The 17,668-nt window shown below is 42.9% G+C and overlaps 2 protein-coding genes across 2 annotated transcripts; both read right to left on the minus strand.

Annotated features, from left to right (window-relative positions):
* Positions 1-5,637: 5,637 nt before the first annotated feature.
* LOC141657161 (uncharacterized) lies at positions 5,638-8,029 on the minus strand. Its single transcript, XM_074464307.1, has 4 exons — positions 7,870-8,029; positions 6,626-7,233; positions 6,439-6,535; positions 5,638-6,104 (listed from the first exon to the last, which is right to left on the minus strand). Exons 1-4 carry the CDS (start codon positions 8,027-8,029, stop codon positions 5,638-5,640), a joined length of 1,332 nt encoding a protein of 443 aa, XP_074320408.1.
* A 20-nt stretch (positions 8,030-8,049) lies between these two features.
* On the minus strand, positions 8,050-10,236 carry LOC141657170 (uncharacterized). Its single transcript, XM_074464319.1, has 2 exons — positions 9,025-10,236; positions 8,050-8,829 (listed from the first exon to the last, which is right to left on the minus strand). The coding sequence occupies exons 1-2, from the start codon at positions 10,234-10,236 to the stop codon at positions 8,050-8,052; spliced, it is 1,992 nt and encodes a 663-aa protein (XP_074320420.1).
* Positions 10,237-17,668: the final 7,432 nt, after the last annotated feature.

A 17,668-nucleotide genomic window follows, 5' to 3' on the forward strand; every position in this document is an offset into this window, starting at 1 on the left:
ATGTCATAGTCGCCAATCAACTCGATCCATCTCCTTTGTCTCATGTTCAGCTCCTTCTGAGTATAGATATACTTCAGGCTCTTATGGTCAGAAAATACCTTGAAGGTTGCCCCATAGAGATAATGTCGCCACAATTTGAGAGCAAACACCACGGCCCCCAACTCTAGATCATAGGTAGGGTAATTCTCCTCATAGGTCTTCAGCTGTCGCGAAGCGTACACGATTACCTTCCCGTTCTGCATCAACACACACCCCAACCCTTTCTTGGAAGCATCGGTATACACTTCGAAGTTATCATTCCCATCTGGCAAGGCAAGGATAGAAGCTGTGGTTAGGCGCTCTTTGAGTGTTAAGAAAGCCCTCTCACAACTCTCGTCCCAAACAAACCGGTTCTCCTTCCTCATTAGAGACGTCAAGGGTTTTGCTATCTTCGAAAAATATTTGACAAACCTCCTGTAGTACCCAGCTAGTCCCAAGAAGCTTCGAATTTCGCCCACATTCTTTGGGCTCTACCATCTAGTCACGGCCTCGATCTTGCTAGGATCCACTGACACCCCTTCCTTGGAAATCACATGCCCCAAAAAGGCAACTTTCTTCAACCAGAACTCGCACTTACTCAACTTGGCATACAACTGATTCTCTGCCAGAGTTTTTAATACTATCCTGAGATGCTCCTCGTGCTCTTCCTCATTCTTGGAGTAAACCAAAATATCATCGATGAATACAACCACGAACTTGTCCAGGTACGGTCTGAACACCCGATTCATCAGGTCCATAAACACAGCTGGCGCATTGGTCAATCCGAAGGGCATGACCACGAATTCGTAGTGTCCATATCTTGTTCTGAATGCAGTCTTAGGGATATCCTCGTTCTTTATCCTCAGTTGATGATAACCCGGCCTCAGGTCGATCTTCAAGAATACTCCAGCCCCACTCAATTGGTCAAACAAATCATCGATCCTTGGCAATGGATATCGGTTCTTGACAGTCACGTTGTTCAGCTCTCGGTAATCCACACACAGCCTCAAACTCCCATCCTTTTTCTTGACGAATAGGACAGGTGCTCCCCAAGGTGAAACACTGGGCCGAATATAACCCTTCTCAGCCAACTCATCCAATTGCTTCTTTAATTCTTCCATCTCTTTTGGTCCCATACGGTACGGTGGTTTAGAAATAGGTCCAGCTCCCGGCTTTAGATCAATGGAGAAGTCCACGTCGCGTTTAGGTGGTAGCCCAGGGATCTCTTCCGGAAATACTCCCTCAAAGTCTCTCTCCACAGGTATGTCATAAATCCTAGGGGTCTCAGACTCTCTATCCCACATCTGGCATAAGATCAACTGGTCTCCCTTCCTCAGACTCGATTTTAAGGTGTTTACAGAGATAAATTTGACTTTGGGTTTGATCATGTATCCCTTGTAGGTTACTCTGACTCCCTTAGGTCCTCTCAGAGATATCTTCTTTTGGTAACAGTCAATGAAAGCTTTGTACTTCCCCAACCAATCCATCCCTAAAATCACCTCGAACCCACCCAAAGGAAACTCCATAAGGTCACAGTGAAAGACAACCTCCCCAATCTGAATAGGTACACGGGTATAGATTTTATCACAAGGCACAGACTCTCCCGAAGGTACTATAACAGAATCAACCACTCTATCATATGTAGAAAGGTTTAAGGCTCTAACATGCTCCCTAGATATGAAAGAATGTGTGGCACCAGAATCGAATAACACAAAGGTGGGTTTAGAGTTGACAAGAAATGTACCAGTCACGACATGTGCATCCTCCTTTGCTGCTTCTTTCCCCATGGTAAAGAGCTTGCCATTGGACTTAGCTCCAGACTGACTCCACGAAGCGGTATTGGGTTGCTTGTTCCCCTCGTTCTGGTTCCTCTGGAAATTACCACCCCCGCTAGACTGGTTTTGCTGGCTACGGTTCTGGTAGTTGTTGTAGCTTCCTTGATAACTGTTACTTGCCCCAGATCGGGCACCTCCTCCATAGCCAGTGTTAGGAGTACGGTAGCTGTTGTATCCTGATCCCGCTGCCCGAGACCCACTGAACCCAGATGTAGGTGTTCGGAAGCCCCCAGATTGGTTTCCTCCAGAACTTCGGCACTCAAATTTTCTGTGTCCCAACTTCCCACACCCGAAACAAGTGATCCTGGACGCATTACCTCCAATACTAGCACCTCTGAAACTGCCTCCGCTTTGGTTCCTCATCCCCCAAGGAGCACTATTGGTGGAGTATCCACCGAACTTGCTGAATCGGCTTCTTGGCCCCATATTATCACCGATGCTTTCCGACTTTCTCTTCTCGCTTTTCCTTTCTTATCCTCTTTGATCTCGCTCGGAGAGCCTTTTCAAAGACACCAGCCCTCAGATAGATGTCTTGAACGGTGGTAGGTGGAGCTGCCGTGAGTCTCTTTTTGATATCCACCGTTAAACCCCTCTCAAACCTCATAGCCAGCATGGTCTCGTTCTTTGCAAATTCATCGATATATGAAGCCAACAGTCGGAACTTCCTATGGTATGTTTCCACTGTCATGTCCTCTGTCATCTTAAACGTATCGAACTCCTCCCTCGCCTTAGCTTTCTGAACTCGCATGAATCGTCCGTTAATATCACCTGAAATTCTAACCAAGACACGTACCCTTCCTCAACATCCCTAGCAACATGTCGAATCTCCGCCTTGTTCCTATTCCACCACTCTCCACCGTGGCCCCGAGGTAGTGTGCGGCTTGGTCTACTTGCACTCTTCAGACAAGCTATCGCTCGAATAGGTTGGTGAACTCCCGACACCAATCTCCCGGCAAGTGAGGTTCCCCTCTCTCCGTGAAGAAGGTAGGGTTATGCCTCGCCACTATTGTACTCATCTTAGCGGGGTCCATTCTTTTGGCCTTTAGGGCCTCATTCTCACCAAGAGCTTGGTCTAACTCTTCCCGGGTGATGTTTACAAATGTTCCTTTTTGGAGGCATGACTACAAGAAAATTTTAGGAATTAGTCGCAACACAAAAACACCTTGGCAATTCTAGCCAATTCTATCACTCTTATCCTACTTGTCTATCTAGCATGGTTTAGGGGTCACATAACCGCATATCACTAGACATAGCCTTCTAACACAACTTTATAGAGGTATAAGTATAAATCAACCTTAAAACATGCAAAGTATTATGCCACAACCTCCTACCAACTCTTTATGAAACAATTAACATTTTAATCAGTTAACACCTAGGCAACGATATATGAAGTTATACTCATCATCATGAAACTTCTCTACCCTTCCTCTCATTTGCACTCTGGGTTCCCGGTCAAACCGAGAGGGCCAATGGTTCGGTGTGAGGGGGCCCCTAACTCATCCCTTACCTTTAGTGTGCTCCTAACATTTTGTCCCGGGTTCATTTTATTTAGACTCTTCCAATATTCATTGGATTCATTGGTTTAGGCCGGAAGATCGTTCGCTCGATACCACTTTGTAACACCCCCATTTATTTAAGGGCCTGCACTAGGACTCCTCAGATAAAGAAGGGTGTTACCATCTCGGGAATCCGAGGCAGTAGATAACAAAGAGAAAGATAACCGTACTTTAAATTGAAGTTTCTAATGTTTACAACGGAAATAAAACATGTCTTAACTTAAAAATAAAGTTTGACAACTAAACAAAATAAAAGTGGGCTAGCTCTAAGTCAAGTGATCCATGCTCTCTCCCCGCTCCTCCCAATGTCTCAACAACTTTGTCAATCTGCTCCCCATTAAAAGGATCATCACGGGCATACACGAATACACAGGGTCAACCGCGAGGTTGAGTAGGTAATACGATATAATAAAGAATGCAATGCTATGCTCCTCCATTCAACTCCATCACACACATCCCCGGCACGCCCAGCCATACCGATCCCCGGTAGACTATATATATATCGACCGTAGTCGATCTGCCGCATTCCTTGTTGAGGACACCAGGGCAAGTCCCGCAACCCGCCAGGGCCTTAATCACAAATAACTCACCTCCTCCAACTCCAACTCCGATGCAAATGCAATGTATGAAAAATGTGAAACAATAATGCTCAACAGGATAAATAGATAATCAGGTATGTCATATAATCACCAACATGCCAATTCTTATAATCGTAAGAATTCAATCAGTGTATTCCCCTACCTCAGTATTGCAGTCAAAAAGTCGGGTGCTCGAATATTCCACAACAAATTCGCCCTCTGAAAGATAAATAAATAATAAACAATTACTTAAACCATTCCCGTTCCCAAAATAGAAAGTTACTAAAAATAGAAACTTCTTAAAATGGAAAGTTTCCTTAAATGGAAACTTTCCCGATCTAACTGTTTTCTATTTTACCAACCCGACTCAAACCCGTCTCTAAACATTTAAATAACTCGGGAATTAATTAGCTAAACAAGAGTACGATATAGTAAGTGATAAAACAAGTTTTACGTTTAAAAGAATCAAAACAACACTAACTAACACTATCAACCCGTCTCCTACAACCCGCACCTTCCCTCTCACTCACACCCCTCACGCGCCACCTTAAACCACCACGAACACCACCAGGCTTGCTCCCCTCTTCGACCCCACCACCAACAACCGACCCCAGCCTGGTCGACTGCCGCCGGTAAGTCGAACCAAAGCCGTCATTTGGCCTGGTTCACCACCGTGCCTCACCAAACACCCCCTATCCTCGACACACAACCACCGCAGCCATCCCCTACCTCTGCCCAAACCACCACAGCCCTGGTCGCCGTCATTACGCACCTGACACAGTGACACCACCATTTCGACCTCCCCCGAGTCCACGGTGGTGCCACCCCAACCTAAGCATCTAAAACCCGCCTGAAACCCCCCTGCAACACCCGTGTGATCTACCCTGTTAACAACCCCTCTCGCCGCCAATTCTGCCGCCAAGAACCTCCCTAACCGCCACCAATAGAGACGACCCAAACCACCCAATACCATATCCCCGACACCAGACACCAACACCCCTTCCCTGAGTCACGACAACACAAACAAAAACTTGCCAGAAAACGAAAATAAAAGAGGAAGTTGCACCCATACCTTTTTCCGCCACCTAAACAGCCACCAGGGTTAACTATGGATGTCGACTACCACCCTAAGGCCCTCCTTGCTGCTCCGACAACACCCACGCTCACTCTCCCTCTCTCGATTTGTGTGTTTGTTGGGAAATGTGCCGCTGCAAAATGATAGGCGGGTGAGGGAGTGGGGTTTTGTAGGGTTAGGGTAGAATTAGGTTAAACTTAGGTTAATTGGGTCATGGGTAAATGGGCTTGGGTCAACGGGTAAATGGGTAAGTGTAGAAAAGGAATTAGTTGACGTGATTCGTTCAGTTAAACCCGTCTTAACAAGTTTACGATAACAATACGACTAAACAATTATCTCGACTCAATTAACGATATAAAATACAACTCAATTAACGATATAAAATACGGAGTATTACAGTCTTCCCCCCTTAAAATGAACTTCGTCCCGAAGTTCACTCATCTAGCAAACCCCCACACGCATCGATGTGGGCCCCAAAACAATTTCCCTAGGGTAAAAGACACATGGATTAAGGTCGGAAACAAAATGTTACATTCTACCCTCCTAAAAAAGAAAGTTACGTCCCAGAACTTACCTCATGAAAATAGGTGTGGATAGCTTTCCCTCATGGAAGCCTCAGTCTCCCATGTAGCTTCCTCAACATTGTGGTTAGTCCAAAAGACTTTCACCAAAGCTGTCTCCCCATTCCTGGTCTTCCTCACCTTCCTGTCCAGAATCTCCTTGGGTGTCTCTAAATAAGACAACTGCTCATCCACCTCGATCACCTCAGGACTCAACACATGTGATGGATCGCTCAGGTACCTCCGCAACTGGGAAACATGAAAAACATTGTGAACTCTGGTTAACGCTGGTGGCAAAACTAAACGATAGGCCACCTCTCCAACTCTGTCCAAAATCTCATAAGGTCCGATGAATTTCTGACTCAGCTTCCCTCTCTTCCCGAACCTCATAACTCCCTTCATTGGCGACACCTTGAGTAGTACCTTCGCTCCCACCTCGAAAGAAATCTCACTTCTCCTAGTGTCAGCATAACTTTTCTCATCTGTCCCGAGAAGCTCTCATCTTTTGCCGATAATCTGCACTGTTCAACCATCTCCCGAATCATCTCTCGGCCCCAAAACGACGGCGTCTGATCGATCATCCCAACATACAGGACTCCTGCATTTCCTACCATAAAGTGCCTCAAAAGGTGCCATCCCAATGCTAGTATGATAACTGTTGTTGTAAGAAAACTCGATCAATCCCAGTCTGTCCTCCCACGATCCGCCAAACTCTAGAACACAAGCTCTCAACATATCCTCGAGGGTCCGAATAGTCCTCTCTCGTCCGACCGTCGGTAGCAGGATGAAAAGCGGTGCTCATCTTCAGTTGAGTACCCATCAATGACTGCAATTCTTGCCAGAACTTGGATAGAAACCTAGAATCTCTGTCGGAGACGATATCCTTAGGCACACCGTGCAACTTAACCACGTACTGCACATAAGCCTTAGCCAACTCAGCCTTACTCCAAGTATCTTTCATGGGAATAAAGTGAGCTGACTTGGTCAATCTGTCGACGATCACCCAAATCATGTTGTTACCCCTTTGAGTCCGAGGCAACCCGACGATGAAGTCCATGGAGATACTCTCCCACTTCCACTCTGGCACATCTAGCGGCTGAACTTTCCCTTGTGGTCTCTTGTGCTCACCCTTCACCCTCTGGCATGTCAAACATCGAGATACGAACTCAGCGACTTCCTTCTTCATATTAGGCCACCAAAACGTCTTTTTGAGGTCCTTGTATAACTTATCCCCTCCAGGGTGTACAGAATATGGAGTAGCATGTGCTTCTGTGAGAATTTTCTTCTTCAGTTCCTCATTAGCTGGCACACACCACCTCTGCCCAAACCTCAAGCTCCCATCTGAATGGATGCTGAATTTAGAGTAAGGCTCCGCACCTGCCTGCTCTACCTCATTGCGCCATTTCTGGATTCTAGCATCCCCTTTTTGTAGCTCTCGGATCTCCTCGTACAACTCCGGCTCAACTGTCATATCCCCAACGGTCTCACCTCGTCGGATCATGTAAATCCCCATCTGCCTTAGCTCACCGACCATTCTCACCCTGGATCTGGCACTGGTTAGGGCATGGATAGACTTCCGACTTAAAGCATCGACTACGACGTTCGCTTTTCCTTCATGATAGAGTAAGTCTATGTCATAGTCGCCAATCAACTCGATCCATCTCCTTTGTCTCATGTTCAGCTCCTTCTGAGTATAGATATACTTCAGGCTCTTATGGTCAGAAAATACCTTGAAGGTTGCCCCATAGAGATAATGTCTCCACAATTTGAGAGCAAACACCACGGCCCCCAACTCTAGATCATGGGTAGGGTAATTCTCTTCATAGGTCTTCAGCTGTCGCGAAGCGTACACGATTACCTTCCCGTTCTGCATCAACACACACCCCAACCCTTTCTTGGAAGCATCGGTATACACTTCGAAGTTATCATTCCCATCTGGCAAGGCAAGGATAGGAGCTGTGGTTAGGCGCTCTTTGAGTGTTAAGAAAGCCCTCTCACAACTCTCGTCCCAAACAAACCGGTTCTCCTTCCTCATTAGAGACGTCAAGGGTTTTGCTATCTTCGAAAAATATTTGACAAACCTCCTGTAGTACCCAGCTAGTCCCAAGAAGCTTCGAATTTCGCCCACATTCTTTGGGCTCTACCATCTAGTCACGGCCTCGATCTTGCTAGGATCCACTGACACCCCTTCCTTGGAAATCACATGCCCCAAAAAGGCAACTTTCTTCAACCAGAACTCGCACTTACTCAACTTGGCATACAACTGATTCTCTGCCAGAGTTTTTAATACTATCCTGAGATGCTCCTCGTGCTCTTCCTCATTCTTGGAGTAAACCAAAATATCATCGATGAATACAACCACGAACTTGTCCAGGTACGGTCTGAACACCCGATTCATCAGGTCCATAAACACAGCTGGCGCATTGGTCAATCCGAAGGGCATGACCACGAATTCGTAGTGTCCATATCTGGTTCTCGAATGCGGTCTTTAGGGATATCCTCGTTCTTTATCCTCGATTGATGATAACCCCGACCTCGGTCGATCTTCAAGAATACTCCAGCCCCACTCAATTGGTCAAACAAATCATCGATCCTTGGCAATGGATATCGGTTCTTGACAGTCACGTTGTTCAGCTCTCGGTAATCCACACACAGCCTCAAACTCCCATCCTTTTTCTTGACGAATAGGACAGGTGCTCCCCAAGGTGAAACACTGGGCCGAATATAACCCTTCTCAGCCAACTCATCCAATTGCTTCTTTAATTCTTCCATCTCTTTTGGTCCCATACGGTACGGTGGTTTAGAAATAGGTCCAGCTCCCGGCTTTAGATCAATGGAGAAGTCCACGTCGCGTTTAGGTGGTAGCCCAGGGATCTCTTCCGGAAATACTCCCTCAAAGTCTCTCACCACAGGTATGTCATAAATCCTAGGGGTCTCAGACTCCCTATCCCACATCTGGCATAAGATCAACTGGTCTCCCTTCCTCAGACTCGATTTTAAGGTGTTTACAGAGATAAATTTGACTTTGGGTTTGATCATGTATCCCTTGTAGGTTACTCTGACTCCCTTAGGTCCTCTCAGAGATATCTTCTTTTGGTAACAGTCAATGAAAGCTTTGTACTTCCCCAACCAATCCATCCCTAAAATCACCTCGAACCCACCCAAAGGAAACTCCATAAGGTCACAGTGAAAGACAACCTCCCCAATCTGAATAGGTACACGGGTATAGATTTTATCACAAGGCACAGACTCTCCCGAAGGTACTATAACAGAATCAACCACTCTATCATATGTAGAAAGGTTTAAGGCTCTAACATGCTCCCTAGATATGAAAGAATGTGTGGCACCAGAATCGAATAACACAAAGGTGGGTTTAGAGTTGACAAGAAATGTACCAGTCACGACATGTGCATCCTCCTTTGCTGCTTCTTTCCCCATGGTAAAGAGCTTGCCATTGGACTTAGCTCCAGACTGACTCCACGAAGCGGTATTGGGTTGCTTGTTCCCCTCGTTCTGGTTCCTCTGGAAATTACCACCCCCGCTAGACTGGTTTTGCTGGCTACGGTTCTGGTAGTTGTTGTAGCTTCCTTGATAACTGTTACTTGCCCCAGATCGGGCACCTCCTCCATAGCCAGTGTTAGGAGTACGGTAGCTGTTGTATCCTGATCCCGCTGCCCGAGACCCACTGAACCCAGATGTAGGTGTTCGGAAGCCCCCAGATTGGTTTCCTCCAGAACTTCGGCACTCAAATTTTCTGTGTCCCAACTTCCCACACCCGAAACAAGTGATCCTGGACGCATTACCTCCAATACTAGCACCTCTGAAACTGCCTCCGCTTTGGTTCCTCATCCCCCCAGGAGCACTATTGGTGGAGTATCCACTGAACTTGCCTGAATTCGGCTTCTTGGCCCCAGTATTATCACTAACAGTTTCCGACTTTCTCTTCTCAGCTTTTCCTTTCTTATCCTCTTTGATCTGCTCGGAGAGCCTTTCAGCAGCACCAGCCCTCAGATAGATGTCTTGAACGGTGGTAGGTGGAGCTGCCGTGAGTCTCTTTTTGATATCCACCGTCAAACCCCTCTCAAACCTCATAGCCAGCATGGTCTCGTTCTTTGCAAATTCATCGATATATGAAGCCAACAGTCGGAACTTCCTATGGTATGTTTCCACTGTCATGTCCTCTGTCATCTTAAACGTATCGAACTCCTCCCTCAGCTTAGCTTTCCTGAACTCGGCATGAACGTCCGTTAATATCACCTGAAATTCTAACCAAGACACGTACCCTTCCTCAACATCCCTAGCAACATGTCGAATCTCCGCCTTGTTCCTATTCCACCACTCTCCAGCTGTGGCCCTGAGGTAGTGTGCAGCTTGGTCTACTTGCAGCTCTTCAGGACAAGCTATCAGCTCGAATAGGTTGGTGAACTCCCGACACCAATCTCCCAGCAAGTGAGGTTCCCCCTCTCCTGTGAAGAAGGTAGGGTTATGCCTCGCCACTATTGTACTCATCTTAGCAGGGTCCATTCTTTTGGCCTTTAGGGCCTCATTCTCAGCCAGTAGCCGGTCTAACTCTTCCTGGGTGATGTTTACAGCCGTGTTCCTTTTTGGAGGCATGACTACAAGAAAATTTTAGGAATTAGCTGCAACACAAAAACACCTTGGCAATTCTAGCCAATTCTATCACTCTTATCCTACTTGTCTATCTAGCATGGTTTAGGGGTCACATAACCGCATATCACTAGACATAGCCTTCTAACACAACTTTATAGAGGTATAAGTATAAATCAACCTTAAAACATGCAAAGTATTATGCCACAACCTCCTACCAACTCTTTATGCAACAATTAACATTTTAATCAGTTAACACCTAGGCAACGATATATGAAGTTATACTCATCATCATGCAACTTCTCTACCCTTCCTCTCATTTGCACTCTGGGTTCCCGGGTCAAACTGAGAGGGCCAATGGTTCGGTGTGAGGGGGCCCCTAACTCATCCCTTACCTTTAGTGTGCTCCTAACAGTTTTGTCCCGGGGTTCATTTTATTTAGACTCTTCCAATATTCATTGGATTCATTGGTTTAGGCCAGAAGATCGTTCGCTCTGATACCACTTTGTAACACCCCCATTTATTTAAGGGCCTGCACTAGGACTCCTCAGATAAAGAAGGGTGTTACCATCTCGGGAATCCGAGGCAGTAGATAACAAAGAGAAAGATAACCGTACTTTAAATTGAAGTTTCTAATGTTTACAACGGAAATAAAACATGTCTTAACTTAAAAATAAAGTCTGACAACTAAACAAAATAAAAGTGGGCTAGCTCTAAGTCAAGTGATCCATGCTCTCTCCCTGCCAGCTCCCAATGTCTCAACAACCTGTCAATCTGCTCCCCATTAAAAGGATCATCACAGGCATACACGAATACACAGGGTCAACCGCGAGGTTGAGTAGGTAATACGATATAATAAAGAATGCAATGCTATGCTCCTCCATTCAACTCCATCACACACATCCCCGGCACGCCCAGCCATACCGATCCCCGGTAGACTATATATATATCGACCGTAGTCGATCTGCCAGCTCGCAGCTGAGGACACCAGGGCAAGTCCTGCAGAACCCGCCTGGGCCTTAATCACAAATAACTCACCTCCTCCAACTCCAACTCCGATGCAAATGCAATGTATGAAAAATGTGAAACAATAATGCTCAACAGGATAAATAGATAATCAGGTATGTCATATAATCACCAACATGCCAATTCTTATAATCGTAAGAATTCAATCAGTGTATTCCCCTACCTCGATTGCGTCAAAAAGTCGGGTGCTCGGGTGCTCAAGAATATTCCACAACAAATTCGCCCTCTGAAAGATAAATAAATAATAAACAATTACTTAAACCATTCCCGTTCCCAAAATAGAAAGTTACTAAAAATAGAAACTTCTTAAAATGGAAAGTTTCCTTAAATGGAAACTTTCCCGATCTAACTGTTTTTTATTTTACCAACCCGACTCAAACCCGTCTCTAAACATTTAAATAACTCGGGAATTAATTAGCTAAACAAGAGTACGATATAGTAAGTGATAAAACAAGTTTTACGTTTAAAAGAATCAAAACAACACTAACTAACACTATCAACCCATCTCCTACAACCCGCACCTTCCCTCTCACTCACACCCCTCACGCGCCACCTTAAACCACCACGAACACCACCAGGCTTGCTCCCCTCTTCGACCCCACCACCACCAACCGACCCCAGCCTGGTCGACTGCCGCCGGTGAGTCGAACCAGAGCCGTCATTTGGCCTGGTTCACCACCGTGCCTCACCAAACACCCCCCTGTCCTCGACACACAACCACCGCAGCCATCCCCTACCTCTGCCCAAACCACCACAGCCCTGGTCGCCGTCAGCCCACGCACCCAGACACCGTGACACCACCATTTTGACCTCCCCCGAGTCCACGGTGGTGCCACCCCAACCTAAGCATCTAAAACCCGCCTGAAACCCCCCTGCAACACCCGTGTGATCTACCCTATCAACAACCCCTCTCGCCGCCAATTCTGCCGCCAAGAACCTCCCTAACCGCCACCAATAGAGACGACCCAAACCACCCAATACCATATCCCCGACACCAGACACCAACACCCCTTCCCTGAGTCACGACAACACAAACAAAAACCTGCCAGAAAACGAAAATAAAAGAGGAAGTTGCACCCATACCTTTTTCCGCCACCTAAACAGCCACCAGGGTTAACTATGGATGTCGACTACCACCCTAAGGCCCTCCTTGCTACTCTGACAACACCCACGCTCACTCTCCCTCTCTCGATTTGTGTGTTTGTTGGGAAATGTGCCGCTGCAAAATGATAGGCGGGTGAGGGAGTGGGGTTTTGTAGGGTTAGGGTAGAATTAGGTTAAACTTAGGTTAAACTTAGGTTAATTGGGTCATGGGTAAATGGGCTTGGGTCAACGGGTAAATGGGTAAGTGTAGAAAAGGAATTAGTTGACGTGATTCGTTCAGTTAAACCCGTCTTAACAAGTTTACGATAACAATACGACTAAACAATTATCTCGACTCAATTAACGATATAAAATACAACTCAATTAACGATATAAAATACGGAGTATTACAATGTGAGGTAGTAATCATAGTGTTTTCACTTATTAAAATAATCAACACAAATTATCCACTAAAAACCCTCCAATTTTTCGGCACATATAAATATAAAATGGAGGATCCATTTTATTTTGTCATTTGTCAATTTTGTCATGTGTCACATGTTACATGACATGTAACACTATAATGTATTTTTAACATATTAAAAATCAACATATTAATAAAAATATGTCATATACAAAATCAACTAGTAATTCTTAATTACTTGTACCAAAATGGTTTATCAATTATAAATCACAACATCTTGTATTTATAATAAATCATTCATTCAATCTCAATTCAATATCAATTTTTTCGTAAACAATAATTTTATCCAAGTAATAAAACAATTCGATTACTTAGACCGTGTCTAATTTAATCGAATTACAATAATACACGTTTTACTCACAAAATCATCCGTCAATTTTAAGCAATTTAATTAACCCGTATCGGCATACGATTAATTAAATAATCAATTAAGAGTATTTCCCTATAGGTATGACCTAAGGGGATCAACTGATCACCACCGTCGCACGACAGTAATGTCAAACTCTAGTCAGCCAATCATTACCGATATGTGTGGACCAGTTGACTGTAAAATAATTACATCCCACATGCATTCATAAAATGAGACTTAAACATGTGATCATCATGATCGACAGTTGTGATCGCATTATTGTCGGAAGACACATGTTCCAACAGATAGATCTAAAAGGATATTGGCATTAATTCAAGAGTCTTACATTGATAAGATTCTCCATCGTTTCAACATGTATAGTTCCAAAAGGGGTTTTATTCCAATGGGTAGTGGAATTACTTTGAGCAAGTCACAGTCACCCACTAAACGCGAAGATGTTGAACGCATGAAATCGATTCCTTATGCTTCTGCTGTTGGATCGATTATGTATGCCATGATATACACACGTCCCGATGTCTCATATGCTTTGATCATGATGAGTAGATATCAAGCCAATCCAGGTGAGAGTCACTGGATAGCTGTCAAGAATATCCTTAAGTACATGAGAAGGACTAAAGATTCATTCTTGGTGTTTGGAGGAGATTCCGAGCTGCGTGTGAGAGGATACACCGACTCGAGCTTTCAAACTGATAGGGATGATATGAAATCCCAAGCGGGTTTTATTTTCATGATAAATGGTGGTGCGGTTAGCTGGAGAAGCTTCAAAGAATCAGTTGTTGCGGATTCGATAATGGAGGCTGAGTACATTGCAGCATCTGAAGCTGCCAAAGAAGCTGTATGGATTACGCAGTTCTTAGAGGGGCTAGGAGTAGCTCCTTCCGCCAAAGATCCTATCACACTTTATTGTGATAATAGTAGGGCCCTCTTTCAAGCTAAAGAATCCAAGTCTAGCAACAAGTCGAGACATGTACCTAGGAAATTTCATGTCATTAGAGATTACATTGAAAGGAAGGAAATAGCGATTTATAAGGTTGGCACGGATGATAATATTGCTGATCCTCTAACCAAGCCCTTGTCGCGGGCTAAGCACGACCAGCATGTAGTTTCTATGGGTCTTAAATGCATGCCTAATTTGTATTAGATTATGGATATGAAATGATTACATCGCTTTGTTTATTCATATATGATAAATCGCATTTATCGTTTGAGTTTTATTTTAAACTCTTTTATTACTTTGTTATATCCAAATAGGTTGTAAGGACAACATTGAAACCTATTAAAGTGAACTAGATTAATATAGTATTAGCCCCTAGTTTCTTATATGAGGTGACGTCTCCTAGTGACTAGAGTGTGAGTCGATTGATGGTAAGTTCAAGTGCCATAGGGTCATAAGAGATGAGTAGTCGATCACATAGGCAGACTAACTCTGTCGGGCAGTGACCACTTATAGAGTTCTGGTAAATTTTATATAGCCTGGTCGTGGCGAGAGCTAATATAGTATTCTTTTTGAGTCGATTCTTTGACTAAAGACTGATCGCCCAAGGTGGCACAGTTTCTGATTGACTTTGATTTTTGCTCCACGACTTCCGAATATGGAGTGCAAATGGGCATCTTTTGGGTCATGATGAGTTGTGGCTATTCAAAGGGAACAGTGCGATAAGAATTGTCCACCCCCTTGTCAGAGTTATCTAAATCTCAGGGCCACTCGAGGAGTAGTGAACTGGAAATGTGTGGCCACACTCGGAAAGTATCTACCGTAGATAATTCCGGTCAAACAGTTACTCTCCAGATCGAGGAAACCACTCTAGATATGATCACATGCAAGTACGACCTGCGAGACACCTTGCATTGAGTGGGAGATAGTAATAGGACAAGAGAATTGGTAACGCACACTTGTCTCGGACAAGTGGGAGATTGTTGGAGTATGTGTCCTTAACAATAGTGTGATCCCATATTTAATTCTCATGATAAGAATACATAAGGGATGATACATTATATAGTAAATTGATCAACATTTATCGGTAACGACTGACTTACTAGAGTTTGATATTACTGTCGTTTGACGAGGGTGATCAGTTGATCCCTTGAGGTCACACCTATAGGATGGAACCCAAATATTTCTGATCAAATGTATTTGATACGGGTTGATCAGTCCCTTATATATATATATATATATATATATACATATATATATATAATACATATACATATACATATATATATATATATATATATATACGTATATATATATATATATATATATATATATACATATACATACATATATATATACATACATATATATATATATATATTATATTAGAGATGAATGGCCAAGATCTAATCTTACCTGTCATATAAAACCACTGTCATTTACTTATTTTCTCTTTTTTCTAGTGTTACTCTTTTTTTTTTACTTTAAGTTTTTTTATCTCCTTTTTTTTTACCTCATGTTATTATGCTGTTATTGTACTTTTTTTTTTACGACTTTGATTTTTTTTCTCTTATGTTTTTCTCTAATTTTTTCATTATGTCATCTTTTTTTCTTTTTCTTTTTGTACGATATTTTTTTTACTTTAATTTTTTTTTCTCTTTTTTTTTTTTACCTCGTGTTATTGTGCTTTTTTTTTGTTACTTTGATTTTTTTTTCTCTTTTTTTTACCACGTGTTATTGTGCTGTTATTGTTATTCTGGTGTTATTGTGATGTTATTCCGGTGTCACTTTGATTTTACTTTTTTCTACGACATGTTATTGTGCTGTTATTCTGGTGTTATTGTGATGTTATTCCGTTGTCACTTAGAGTTTTTTTACTACTTTGATTTTTTTACTCTTTTTTTAACACATGTTATTGTGTTGTTATTCTGGTGTTATTGTGATGTTATTCCGGTGTCACTTTGATTTTTTTTACTACTTTGATTTTTTTACTATTTCTTACCACGTGTTATTGTGTTGTTATTCTGGGGGTATTGTTATTCTGGTGTTATTGTGATGTTATTTCAATGTTATTGTACTGTTATTCTTGTGTTATTGTAGTGCTATTGTAGTGTTATTATTCTTATGTTATTGATTGTGGTGTTACTTTGATGTTATTGTACTGTTATTGTGGAGCTATTCTTCTATTATTCTCACGTTTCTTTAATTTTCTCATTATGGTAACACGTTCAGAGCCTTAAAAGTTAGAGCCATACTGTCACACATGTTGATCCCAAGCCACATATTTCAATAAATCCTCCTTTTATATGAGACTCCTTAGGTAAATTGATTGAATAAAGAAATGTAAAAACCATATCTTCACATATATACTTAAGGGGAATAATGCATAGATGTTATAGAGATAAAGCGCTGCAGCTACGTAAACATCAAGTTACAAATATAGTTAAAGTTGGGTTCTAAATTTACGCAACACAAGGGAATTAGGTGTCGTATAAGTGATCCCCACCTGCAAGATTACCACCGACTGATTCATTTTCCCCCAATTTCTATGTGCTTTCCCTCTTCGTCTTCATTACATTTTATACTCAACCAAATTCGTCGTTGTCCAAGTGTACTTTCATCCTACTCCGGAGTCCAGATGGCTGCTTTTCTTCATCACAAATTGAACAGTGATCGTGGTCTAAATCGAGTTTTTACTTTTGTTTTTGTTCGATGATTCTTACTGAATAAGGCTCATATTGAGATTAGCTTTCTACCTTCGTTATTCGTTGCCCGGAATCGAAACCCGATTCGATTCACCAACACTCATCAGTCATCAGAACCTGACATCATTTGGCGACAAACCTGAGCAAACCACCACGACCTCCAACACCGATGAACTCCGTGAAAACGACGGCGCGGCATTGCCACAGATTCAACAGAAAGACGATCAAGTAACAATGGCGAAAACACAAGCACAAAATAGACGATCGACTGAGTAGGAGATGTAAGCTGGTACGAGCAACACAAATTCGATCTCGGACACAAGCACAAAGAAAAAAAATGAACACATAAAATCTTTAGGAAATGTACTATAATAATCAATTGAAACAAAAATTTATCATTTGCCAGCAGATTATAAAAAAAAAAAGATAAGATAGAGATGAAAAGGTATCGGGTTAAAAGAATGGGATTCCAAAGACGAATGGTACCAACGATGAGACCGAGGGAATACTCATTAGAATTGGGGATGCTTTTGGACCATGAAAGGCGGAAAAATAGCTCAAAACTGGAAGATTTTGTGAGTGATGGAAGATGATGATCGAGATTAAATTCATGAAATTATACAAATCTTAGTCATGATATACTTGTCCGATCGTAATTCTCATCAACAAATTGATGTGCTAAGTGATCTGAATTCTTGTCAGATTGTAATTCATAATTAAAAAAATTGACATCTGAAGGATGAAGATATATGGAAAAGGTTGTTTCTCTAATTCTTGATGTTATCGATAGAAAAGTGACAGTGGAGAAGACAAAAAAAATAGATGAGGAGAGAGCA

Source organism: Silene latifolia, chromosome 1 (genome assembly GCF_048544455.1).
Source record: "Silene latifolia isolate original U9 population chromosome 1, ASM4854445v1, whole genome shotgun sequence".
In the NCBI taxonomy this organism is placed as follows: domain Eukaryota; kingdom Viridiplantae; phylum Streptophyta; class Magnoliopsida; order Caryophyllales; family Caryophyllaceae; genus Silene; species Silene latifolia.